Source organism: Brienomyrus brachyistius, unplaced genomic scaffold (genome assembly GCF_023856365.1).
Source record: "Brienomyrus brachyistius isolate T26 unplaced genomic scaffold, BBRACH_0.4 scaffold68, whole genome shotgun sequence".
NCBI classification, from domain to species: domain Eukaryota; kingdom Metazoa; phylum Chordata; class Actinopteri; order Osteoglossiformes; family Mormyridae; genus Brienomyrus; species Brienomyrus brachyistius.
The window spans coordinates 947681-959375 of NW_026042343.1; the positions used below are offsets into that span (position 1 = coordinate 947681).

Sequence of the window (11695 nt, forward strand, 5' to 3'; positions counted from 1 at the left end):
AAATGTCCCTTTTCGACTTTTAGTCTGTAGAAGAGCGCCATCTAACGGCAAAAACAACGTTGCCATGGCAATGAAACGTAAACAAGAAATTAATACAAACGAAGTCAGAACCATTATAATATGAGATGAACAGGAGTTCGCTTTGAAGGTACTGGGAAAGAACAGCAATACATAGTTTGCATAGGTAAGACTTTTACATATATACACACATACATGTGTATCTCTTACAAATATATTAGCAGTTGGACAAAAATCTGTTGTAATGGCAAACCAGGTACATTATTTGACACACTGCAGTCGGTTAACAGTCAATGCGGCAGAATAAACAGCAAAGTTAGACAACGGGCTAATAAATTTCATAAACTGCGATAAAGACAATAAATACTGTGGTGGGGGATGTAGGCAGGCTTCTCGATAAGTCTCCGGAGAGGGAAAAGGTAGGCTTTGAGGACTTTTTAGAGCAATCCTATTGCAGTGTTTGCAGAGTATTCAGAAATAAATACACGGTAAATGCTCGTACAAGAAAAATATATGTCCTGCTTCGAAGCGTAAATATCAGCTGAAAGTGACCGAGGGAGACGTTCGTCAATCTCCTATCTCAACGTAGAATTTAGTTCCATCTTCATTCCCACATCGAAGTTCTGTGCTAACTTAAGTTTTATTTTTCTTAGTGAACGGCTCGACCAGCATTTGAGTCTATTTTATATAATAATTTGTCAAACATATACATTTAAATGTTTATATTTACTATTAGGCCTGGCAAGATATTACACGGAATAATTTTACGAGCATCATGATAACTGTACGGGAGACAGGGGATGATTTTAACGTGGGTTAGTTGTAACAAAGTCTATTTCTCACATCAGGAACGAGGTACAAATCATATTATAATATAACATAACTCTACTGCATATGCTCAATTTAGTTTTTAATTCACATGCTAAGAAGGAGCGACCTGTAACTCAGATTTGTACGGAAAACAGAACATAAGAAAGTAAAAGGGTAAGAAAGTAACTTTTCACTTCATTTGTTTCTGCGATCTCAGAAGCTTTGTACTTAAAACGTAAATCATTTTTATTATGTGCCTACGCAAATATCTGTTATATAAGTTGTGAGCGCTAATATTGTTGCTCTTAGCTGCAAGGTAAACTTGTTCCTGGCTACCACAGTCTGGGATAGCTGTAACGGTGATTTTCCAACTGCCCACCAGGCCCAGGAAACTTTGTGTGCAAACAACATTGTGTGTGTGGAACATTTCAAAGTCAAAGGAAAATTGTGTGAAATGCATAGAGCAGGAGTGGGGAACCTGGTCCGTGGAGATTTGCTGTGGATGTGGGTTTTTGGAATGACCTCTCAATCAGCCAATCACGAGGGGTCCTAGGGACTGCAATTGAGAACCACTGCTTTATTATTGGCTGATTGAGAGGTCATTCAAAAAAGCCGCGCACCCACCTCCCCTGTTCAAGGTGGGGCCATCAAGCCTGTACCCCAGGAAGTGTTCAATACACCTGTCAACACCGTGATTCTGATGGTGACTAACATTACACACACACACATGCAGGCAAGCACGCTATTATTGTTATGTTAACCCCCAAGTTACAGCTGTCCCTGACTATGGGGTAGATTGTAACATTTCACTCCATGCATTTGAGGCTAAACCATTCATTGTCTGTTGGTGGTACAGAGATAAAAACCAGTGTCATTTAATAGAGGTGTTGGGAGTTTGTCTCAAATTTTGAATGTGATTCTAAGAGCGTCAAAGTGCACGCAAGAATGTAAAAATGTTACAAACTCCCCTACATCATATTACAGGCTATTTTAAATGCATTTAAATTCACGAAACAAGAACCTCTGTTTCTCTTAGAATGTAAGTTATTAGATTAGATAAAACAGAAGACGTTACCCTACAGTGTAGATCTGATCATATGCAGATACTGGGAGCGACATGGAGCAGCCGGAGAGAAACCCGTTCAGACTGCCCTCTGATTCCGACATTTTCCTACTGCTGAACCAGGAAAAGCAACAAAAAATGACGGTTGGTTTGCGAAATCGCCCTTCTCCAAAAATATCACTTTGAGCAGTGCTGCTTTTTTTAAATATATATTTTTTGGTTTATTTTATTTTTGGTTTGAAACAATTAGTCGAATATACATGAAATCTGTTCTAACCGGACCCCATAGCCACTTATGGAGTGCAGGTCTTATGTTAGTCGTATGTTATATAGCCTTATGTTTAGCTTCCACATTATCCCATGAAATAGATAACGGTGGTATTATGGTAATATGGTATTCCATGCTATTTGCTGTATGCCTTGATATTTTGAAACCTCCAGGATTGCCAGCTCTCACCCATCTGCAATGACACTCACACTTTCAGACTCATGCAAGAAATCTCACGGCAAATCTGTATTATTCCATTATACACCTAAAATTAGCTACATCAAAAGCATTGGGGTACGTCGCAAACCCTATAGACTATTTACAAGGTAATAAAACTGTTACTTGCACGTAAATGTGTGAGCAGACTTGTCTCGAATTAAAAATCTCACTCTAGCCAGCTGACGGAGTTGACGACCCTGAATTCCTTTTTTTTTGGCAATTTCAAAATACCGTCAAAATAATGTGTGAACGGTATGGCATATGAAAAATTGGCGCCAAGTACACGCATCTCAGTAGTAGTTTAATTCATTATCGGTCAGCATACACATGAAATACTACACCAGTTATAACAATGATTCAAACGACGGACTGCATACATGACGGTGGTCTGATAAGATTATGGAACTGAAAAATTCTTATCGTCTACTAACATCATAGCTGCTGTAATGCAAGATATTACTTACGTATTTGTGGCAATGCTGGTGTAAACAAAGGTACTGCACTGCCAGGTATAAAATACAGCACAATTATGTAAATTACAAGATATTTGATAATGATAATAAACAAGTATGTTACTAGTTTATGTACTTACTATACTGTAGGCCTACTTTATATAATTATTTAGGCTATACTATATAGCCTAGGGGTGTAGTAGGCTATACCATCTAGGTTTCTGTAAGTACACTCATGACACATTTCTCAGAACATCTCCTTGCCAGTAAGCAATGCAGGACTGTAGCTGTTCCTTTGGCGTACAGTACATATAGGGTGGATCACGTTAATTACCAGCTCAGTGGTTGTGGATCCACAGGCTGCAGTTTTATGTTACTCCGCCCCCCCCAAACAGGAGCGAGAGCAGCGACGCAGCCAGAAGGTGCACGAGAAGCTCACTTACACTGGGCGGATGAATGCCCAGCGGGCGCTGCTGAGGCGGGCACTAAGGGTGGGGGAGGATGAAGATGGGGAGCTGGCAGCAGGTGCAGGTGAAGAGGCCCTGGAGCTCAGGGACAACGCTGTCGGGAAACTCGCCATGCTGAAAGGTGGGGCATCACCTGGAATCTCCGAACATCTCACACCTCCTCATGTGTGAATCCTAAGGACATTCACAGAGGCCCACTAATGCCAAAACCCAAACCATCCAGATTCCCTAACTTCTGCTGATGTCTCTCCTCAGATCGCAATATTGAAAAAGAGAGCATTAGAGAGTTTATCTCCAAGAAGAGGGAAATGATCCTGCTGGAGGTGAGGAATATGAGCGCTTTTAAGGACACTGCACGTGTGCCTGGATGTTTATACTTCGAGACGCATAGTGAACAAGCACACTGAAAATATTTTGCACACATATAAATACAGCGATGATGCAACACTGAAAGGGAAACTCCCAGATTTCAGAGAGGCTGAAATTTCAGAGGAAGTGTTCAGTTTTGTAGCCTCTGATTTCATGGATACGGTGCAGTACGTCTCATCAATGCAGCCAGGATGGTAGCATCTGACTTCATAGAAAAAGGCATCTACCGAAGTCCCCTCTTATTACCAAGTTTGTTAAGACAGCAAGAAATAAAATGAGTGTTTCAAAAGAAACCACATTCGCCATGGGAAAACATAGCAAAGCCTGTTTTTTAGATACATACAGTTTAAGTTGATTCACAGTGAAAAATGCTTTTATAGATAACGTCTCTAATGGGGAAGCATGAGGGATCAGAAGTTAACTGTGTGGACCTCATACCTCAAGGGATGGGGAGAGGTTTCATATCCCACATCTGACTCTGGAGTTTGCATGTTCCTCCCATATTTGCACCAGTGTTCTACCAGTGAAGGGGCATCTCCACAGTGTCCACTGCACATGTGAGAGAGTCCTGGCACGTTTCCCTACCTTGTTTTATATACTGCCTGGCATCAGCTCCAGACTCACTGCAATCCTGCACTGGATAATCAGTTGTTTAAGATGAATGGAGCTTTTCTCTTTTTACAGAATGACTGGCCCTGTTACTCTGGAAGTAAGTGTGAGCAGCTCAGGGCTCTGTAGCGGGGCAGCTGCGTGGGCTTCTCCCCGCAAACTATGCCAACGTGGATGTGCCAGTTTCTGTAGCGGGTAGTGAGGACGTTCCAGTGCCAGGTATTCTCTTCAGCGTGCAGTGAGCAGGCATCATGCCAGCAGAGGCTTAAGTTCTGGGCAAGAAGGCAACGACAGCAGCCCCTCCGGGCTGCGGGTATCAACTGGTGTCTTATTCGCATCAGTTGTCGAGCAGGAAGCCAGAAGAAGAAGAGGTTGGGATTTTCCCTGAAACAAGGGCAGCTGTTGACCATCAGTCATCTAATTTAGGCTGATTATTAGCCTAGTCATTGAGGAAGTTTTTGGTTTAGGTATTTGTAGCAGGAAAAAGTCTTGGGGCTTTTAGGCATCTCAGTAGAGCTTGGAAGGAATTTTTTCTCTGTCACCCAGCTGTTTCTCAGGACCATTTGGGTCAGGAAGCTAACAAAGGTCACCTCAGCACCACTAGAGGGTACTTCTCCGTAGGGCATCAGTAAGCCTGTTGATCATACGATCTCCTCCTTTGTCCTAGTGGTTGGCTCATAAAAAGGACCATCACATTAAACATTACTTGTTGTCCAGGGACAAGTGGCAAATGTCATATACTTTACATCAGTTTTGAGTGCATAGTCAACCCTCATAAATAAAATATTTTGAAGACTTTGAAACCTACTGCGACAAATGTTTTTAACATGGTTCTGCTTGCACTGTGGACAGCAGTTTCAAGAAGGTGTTTGTGAAGATCTGGAGCAAGATGGTGAATCAATGTATGTGTTGAGTTTGATAGGGAGGATTTTTTAATGAGGATTTCTCCAGCACCTTCCTAAGAACAAGGTCCGACATACAAAGGATTTTCAGACAAACATAATAATCACCCTCTGTGTGCTACGGTAGCTGTTCCTAAAGCTCATGGAACACAAGAATTCCCCTCATCCACAAGAGCCAGGGCCCGTTCTAACAGACAGGGGGCGGGGCTGGATTAGGGGGATATGGTGCCTCTGGGCGGCAGGACACATGACGTCACGTCAGAAAGAAAAGGAGCTGATTGGTGGCTCCTGAAATTCAGAAATACATCTAGCACGGGTTTACAACGTTACACAGGCTTTTCAGTGAGTTCCATAAGCAAAAGAACAATATACAGTCATATTAAATATATTTGATATTATGCATTGAGCTGTTAAAAGACAATTATGAATAAGACCGGGGGGGCAGAGGTGGAAAGTTCAGGTCCAGAAAGTACGAATCCAAACCGAGGTTTTGTTTCAACCAAGCAGTTGAGGACTCTGTGACTGAGATTCTTTATACTCAGGCTGGCTGGTTGAAACAAAATCTTGGTCTGGATATCTGTTTTCTGGACCTGAATTTCCACCTCTGCTTGTGGGATTTGTTCTGCTTGATGCCCCCCCCCCCCCCCCCCCCCCCCCCCCCGAGGATGTCATGCCTAAATGCCCATACGGCTAATCCAGGCCAGACAGGGAGGAAGATACTGTAATGTTTCTGAATTCCTTTCTGGTGAGAGCCCTGGGGTAAATATGTGGAATTCTGAGCGCACACAGTGATCACTCAGCCATTGTGCTCCCAGGGCACTGCCTGACCTCTCTGCCCTTCCTGGCATTCCCAGTACTCCCTGGCGGTTAAGCAAGAGGAGATGGAGAAGCTGGAGAAGGCTGCCACGGCCGAGGAGAGAAAGCTGGCCCATGCCAGCAAGCTCCTGGAAGAGGACGCTCTCATGTTTGACAGCTTCCTCCAGGAAATCAACAGGAACTCGGCGGAGGCCATAAAAATGTACAGTACAGAGAAATTTGGTGTAAAACTCCTGCCTGAGGCTTTTCTACAGACATGTCAGTCTTTCCAGTTGATAGCATCATGCAGGGCTCTGCTTCTCCATCCATTTTCCAAACCGCTAACCCTACTGGGTCGCGGGGGGTTCGGAGCCTATCCTGGAAGCAATGGGCACAAGGCAGGGAACAACCCAGGATGGGGGGCCAGCCCATCGCAGAGCACACTCACTCACACATGCATTCACTCACACATGCATTCCTATGGGCAATTTAGCCTCAGCATGTTTTTGGACTGTGGGGGGAACCCGGAGTACCCGGAGGAAACCCCACGACGACATGGGGAGAACATGCAAACTCCACACACATGTGACCCAGGCGGAGATTCGAACCCGGGTCCCAGAGGTGTGGGGCAACAGTGCTAACCACTGCACCACCATGCCGCCCCATACAGTGCTAACCACTGCACCACCATGCCGCCCCATACAGTGCTAACCACTGCACCACCATGCCGCCCCATACAGTGCTAACCACTGCACCACCAAGCCGCCCCATACAGTGCTAACCACTGCACCACCATGCCGCCCCATACAGTGCTAACCACTGCACCACCATGCCGCCCCATACAGTGCTAACCACTGCACCACCATGCCGCCCCATACAGTGCTAACCACTGCACCACCATGCCGCCCCATACAGTGCTAACCACTGCACCACCATGCCGCCCCATACAGTGCTAACCACTGCACCACCATGCCGCCCCTCTGCTTTTCCAGTAGCCCTCAAATGAAGGGAAAGGGGAAAGGAAGCTAGGAATGAATGGACTGGAGGGGTGTATCGAGGTGGGGTTTGGGGGTAGCACTGAGTTGACAAAATGATGGGAAAACAGTCTAATGATGAAAGCCTTAGTTCATGGTGTGCAGCAGTGTTTCTCATACCAGTCCTCAGGGACCCCTAGACGGCCTATGGTTTTGCTCCCTGCCAAAGTGAACCGTCTGGGGGTCCCCGAGGACCGGAATGGAGGAAACATTGGTGTAGAGCATTAGAGAAACCCTACATACTCTCTTATCTGCCTGATTGTAAACAGTGCTGAACAGGAAACCAAAGTCAAGCTGGAGAGAATATCTGAGATCAAGAAGATCACAGCAAAAGTCACGAGTCTTAAAAGGTGAGATTCAGTTGTTAGATGGTTATTAACACCAAATCTAGGGATTCACCATCAAAGGTGATGGAATGAAAATGTCTCACCTATGGGATCCTCTCTCTGTCATCGCTCCTCCGCCCTGCTTGTGTGTTGCTTCACAGCGACATTTCCAAATACAATGAAACCCTGGAGGAGTACAGGACATACAAGAGGTTCCTGAAGAAGCTGGTGCCCGCAGAGTGGCTGGAGAAGCAGCGGGGTCTGAGCGAGAAGAGGAGGGAAGCCCAGTCTGCTGAAGAAGACAGGGAGAAGAAAAGCGGGCGTAAATCAGCCACTGAACAGAAATTAGCTAAACATTGTTATATTTACAAAAGCAGGACACCACTGATAAATCTTCTACAGGGTGTAATGTAGACATTGCTCTGTAATCAACAATTAAACAGAACCAAACTCAGTATTTATGCGATGATGTATAGTAGCATTTTGCTTCGTGTCAATATCAGATTTTGTTCCTGTTGAATAGGATAGAATAGTGATACTTTACTCATTCCCACAGGGAATTTCTCTTTTTTCCCGCCCCATCTTGCTCAAGCGCCCACAGACGTAACTATTCTGCTAAGGCTAGGGCTCAAACCAGCAACCTTCTGGTCACTGCAGCTTAGCCTGCTGAGCCACATGCTGCTACCACGCTATGGTTATTTTTTGTGATTCTGTTTTTTACACACGACCCCTCTATCGTCTTCTCTGTCAATGGCAGGTTCTGACAAGGTCTCCGTTACGAGGAGAGAGCTGCCTCCACTCCGGGAAGCTAGGACTCCATCCCGACACCGTCTTAAGTCCTCCAGCCCAAAAAATCAAGGAGAAACGCTGTAAGTGGTTCTCTCTCCATCCACCCATCTTCTAAAATCACTTGTCCTATTAAGGGTCACGGGGGGGACGTAAGTGTTTCATGACATTTGTTGCCATACTGAAAATTCTTTCGTGTTATTGTGTCCATTCATCTCTTTCCGGAGGATGACGTCAAAGACCGAGGACGCTGACTCATCAGATTGCGAGGTCAGATTTAGCTAAATGTCTTAGCTGTGCCACATTTTAGTCACAGGATGTATTTACACTAATGGCACTAAAAACTAAAATGCATCTTTTGGGGCTGCACATTTGTATGCTCTCTGGCACCCCCTACAGGAGGACCCAGTGTTGTACTTCACGAACCCGGAGCAGCTCCTGGACCTGCTGAACGAGCTGGAAGAGCAGAACCTCTCTCTGATACAGAACTCCCGTGAGACCGAGGAGGCACTGGAGGAGTATGCCCAGATCATGGAAGCCACACGCCAGAAGATGTGAGCTTCGGGAAGTCGTCCCAGATGTACCAAAAACAAACCCAGATGCTGTTTAATTCAACCCAAAAAATTCATTCCGAGGCGGCAAATTGCAACACCTGAATTTTTAACATGAGCCAATCAAGAATTGTGCTGACTGTTGCATCCCAACATTTATCACTCTTCGCAGGGAACAAGAGAAGGAGCAGTTGACTCAGCAGATTGATGCCATGACACGCAACATTGAGCTGGAGAAGGAGCGAGCGGCTGAAATGGAGCTCAAAGTCCAGCTATTTTCTTTTGGGAACGTCAAAGCAGAGGACCAGGTAGATCCTGGGGTGTCCGAGGGATATCGTAGCACACCACTCTGACAGAGACATTTTAGATCCAGATGTTAAAAATCCAGACCAAGATTTTGTTTCAATCAGCCAGTTTGGTGCTCTGTGACTGTGATTATTTATACTCAGCTGGTAGGTTGAAACACAATCCTATCAGAAACCAAGTGTCCTGATTGGCCCACAGGATACCCTACTGGAGTCACTGACGTCTAAGGTGGAAGAGGTATACCGAAGCTGCGTGGGGGACAGCGAGGCCAACCTGAGTCCGCTGGCCATGCTTACAACCATCGAGGGCCGACTGTGCGAGCTGCTGGAGTCCACAGAACTCATCCCTCGGGAGCGTGTGCTCATAGCAGAACGGGCCAAGGAGAAGGAGAGGAGACTCAGGCACGTCACATCGGAATAGCAGTATCTGATGAGAGTCTATATGCCTTAACAGTGAAAATGTGTTGAATGGATTGTGAAATATATGCAGGAATTACATACTGATTTATTTAGCAAATGCTTTTATTCATAACAGCTTACATATTTAAGAAAGTAGAGTCAGACAGTCCCTGCAGCAAATGGGGATTAAAGGCCTTGCTCAATAGCCCAGTAGTGAAATCACTCTACCTACTTTGGGATTTGAACCAGCAACCTTCTGATCACAGGGACAGTGTCCTAACCCACTGAGCCACACACTGCCCCCATAGGGATAAACACAAGATAGCACTGCTTCCTGGAGTAGATGCGACTGCTATTCTTTCAACCTTACAAGCGGGAGCTGAAACGTAAACTGCAAATCTGCCCTATCAACATTTTGTGGGATGTGCTCTTCATCCTGTTCTCTGTGTCCATATGAATTCTGTGTCGACTTGAGTTGACGGATTCTGCTGTTCCTTCAGGCTTAGAGAGGATAAGCTTCAGCAGAAGCAGCGGCATCAGGAGGAATGCATGCGCAGAGCCATGGAGAGGTCACAGGCAGCCGTAAAGAAAACCGTGAGGCCTCCGCACACATGGGCTCGGATCATAAAGCCTGTTATGTTGCTAAAGGAGGGGGTGCCGAATCCTGCTGTTTACTGGCCAGCTTTCTTGGGGGGTTCGATCCATAACACTCCTGATCTGTGAAGCACCTTCCCTCTCTGTGAACAACCACTGGAGCACCTCATACCTTGGCAATTACACCCCCCCCCCCCCCCCACAGCTCACTTTACATTAGGGTCTTTCATAACACACAGACGAGGTTCTCAAACCCTTCCTAGATTCCCAGCTGTTCCACAATTTCCTCACATTCCAGGACCTGTACAACCAGTTCAGGTCATCAAGCATTCATCAGGTGTGCTGGCGGAGGAATATGTGGATGAGGTGGGGGTCCCTGAGGAAGGAGTTTTAGAATCGCTGCTCTACAGCCATCAAACTGCAGTTTAGATGCTAATACCGCTGCCTTAAAGGGCCTTTTTACTGGTGGCTGGCTTTTAACAGTAACACACATTACTTTTCAGACTGGAAGGAAGCTGATGTTCCGCTCTCAGCCCCCAGCATTCAAAACAAAGGAGAGCACAGTTGCAGAAGTAACAGACAAGGAGAAAGAGGAGTATCTGTACTTCTTCACCATGAGCTGAAGGGGACATGGATGATCAGATCTTACCGATCACTGGGGTGCTGGTAGTACCTGCATCTTCAAACGGGGAAACATCATCAGTGAACATGACAAATGGGCAACAGATATGAATACATTTTGTACCTTTCAGCTTTTGAATACGATTGTTAGCTTGTAGAACAATAATTACTTTTAGATCTTGCCCAAAAATGTTTCATACAAGTATTTCCTGTTATCTGGTAACATTTTGGCAAAAAAAAAAAGATGTTTTTCATGTTTTTAGCATTCTGTGAGAATAGTCACATGCTTAACAAGTAGGAATACATATTGGTCAAGCTCTGGGACACAAAATAGAACAGTTATGGATATATTATTCATACACAGGCCGTGAAGGCATTGCATCCTTTTAGAGACGTACACATAGTAATCAGAAAATGTGAGGGTTAGACTATAATGGACTTTTCCAGGAGAGTATATGTCCCTTATGCCACCACAGTACATTTTATTCTTGAAACAATATAAAAATAATTATTGTTGAACAGAATATGACTTGATTATTAAGAACCGGCACTTTATTGCACCTATTTTTACTGCCAGGGTGGAAAATACTACAAAAATTTTGCACAAAAGCACATGTATCCTGTTAATACTCACCTCCCAAAGCAACACAGACGTGATACAGACATTCGCTGTTGCTATCAAATGATTATTTAAAAATGACTTGTGTAAAACGGTGGAATGTGAATATCAGCAGGTTCTATCAGTGGATGTTTTCCCTCTGTAACATGTGACCTGCACCTGGAAAATAATGTTTGAAAACTATTTTTTCCCCAGATTTCCTTGAAATGTGCAAATTGAGGCAGGAAGCCACTTGCTGTGTGACTCATTTTAGAGAAATTATGAAATCGCAAGTCATCAAGATGGAAAAGTCACTGTATATCAAGGGCCAATATCAAAATGTTTAAATCCTGATATATTTACCACTAGAAGAATAATACTAAGTAAAAAGAAGATACAGTATCTTTCACAAATACTGGAAACCGAATGCTTTTAACAGCCCAGCATTCAGATACTGCATAACAGACATGCGATTCACTACCAGCGGCCTAACAAGACTAACAAACACA

The 11695-nt window shown here is 44.6% G+C and overlaps 1 protein-coding gene across 3 annotated transcripts; it reads left to right on the plus strand.

The window, feature by feature from the left end:
- Positions 1 to 76: 76 nt before the first annotated feature.
- Positions 77 to 11390, plus strand: cfap100 (cilia and flagella associated protein 100). Of its 3 annotated transcripts, none has more exons than XM_049002433.1 (14): positions 77 to 184; positions 1932 to 2035; positions 3226 to 3418; positions 3553 to 3620; positions 6032 to 6195; positions 7276 to 7356; positions 7494 to 7654; positions 8090 to 8201; positions 8346 to 8388; positions 8518 to 8672; positions 8842 to 8977; positions 9174 to 9376; positions 9874 to 9967; positions 10471 to 11390. In XM_049002433.1, exons 2-14 carry the CDS (start codon positions 1946 to 1948, stop codon positions 10588 to 10590), a joined length of 1620 nt encoding a protein of 539 aa, XP_048858390.1. In that variant the 5' UTR covers positions 77 to 184; positions 1932 to 1945; the 3' UTR covers positions 10591 to 11390. The 3 variants fall into 3 exon arrangements, with proteins under 3 accessions (XP_048858390.1, XP_048858392.1, XP_048858391.1); XM_049002435.1 differs by having other exon boundaries at positions 9874 to 9955; XM_049002434.1 differs by having other exon boundaries at positions 84 to 184; positions 1911 to 2035.
- The last annotated feature ends 305 nt before the right edge of the window (positions 11391 to 11695 follow it).

Bases quoted from the DNA above. Each gene is read 5' to 3' on its own strand.
- cfap100 (XM_049002433.1), top strand. From the start codon at position 1,946: ATGGAGCAGCCGGAGAGAAACCCGTTCAGACTGCCCTCTGATTCCGAC. The intron at 8,673-8,841 runs GTGAGCTTCGGG...CACTCTTCGCAG, and splicing joins GAAGCCACACGCCAGAAGAT to GGAACAAGAGAAGGAGCAGT. The intron at 9,377-9,873 runs GCACGTCACATC...CTGTTCCTTCAG, and splicing joins GAGAAGGAGAGGAGACTCAG to GCTTAGAGAGGATAAGCTTC.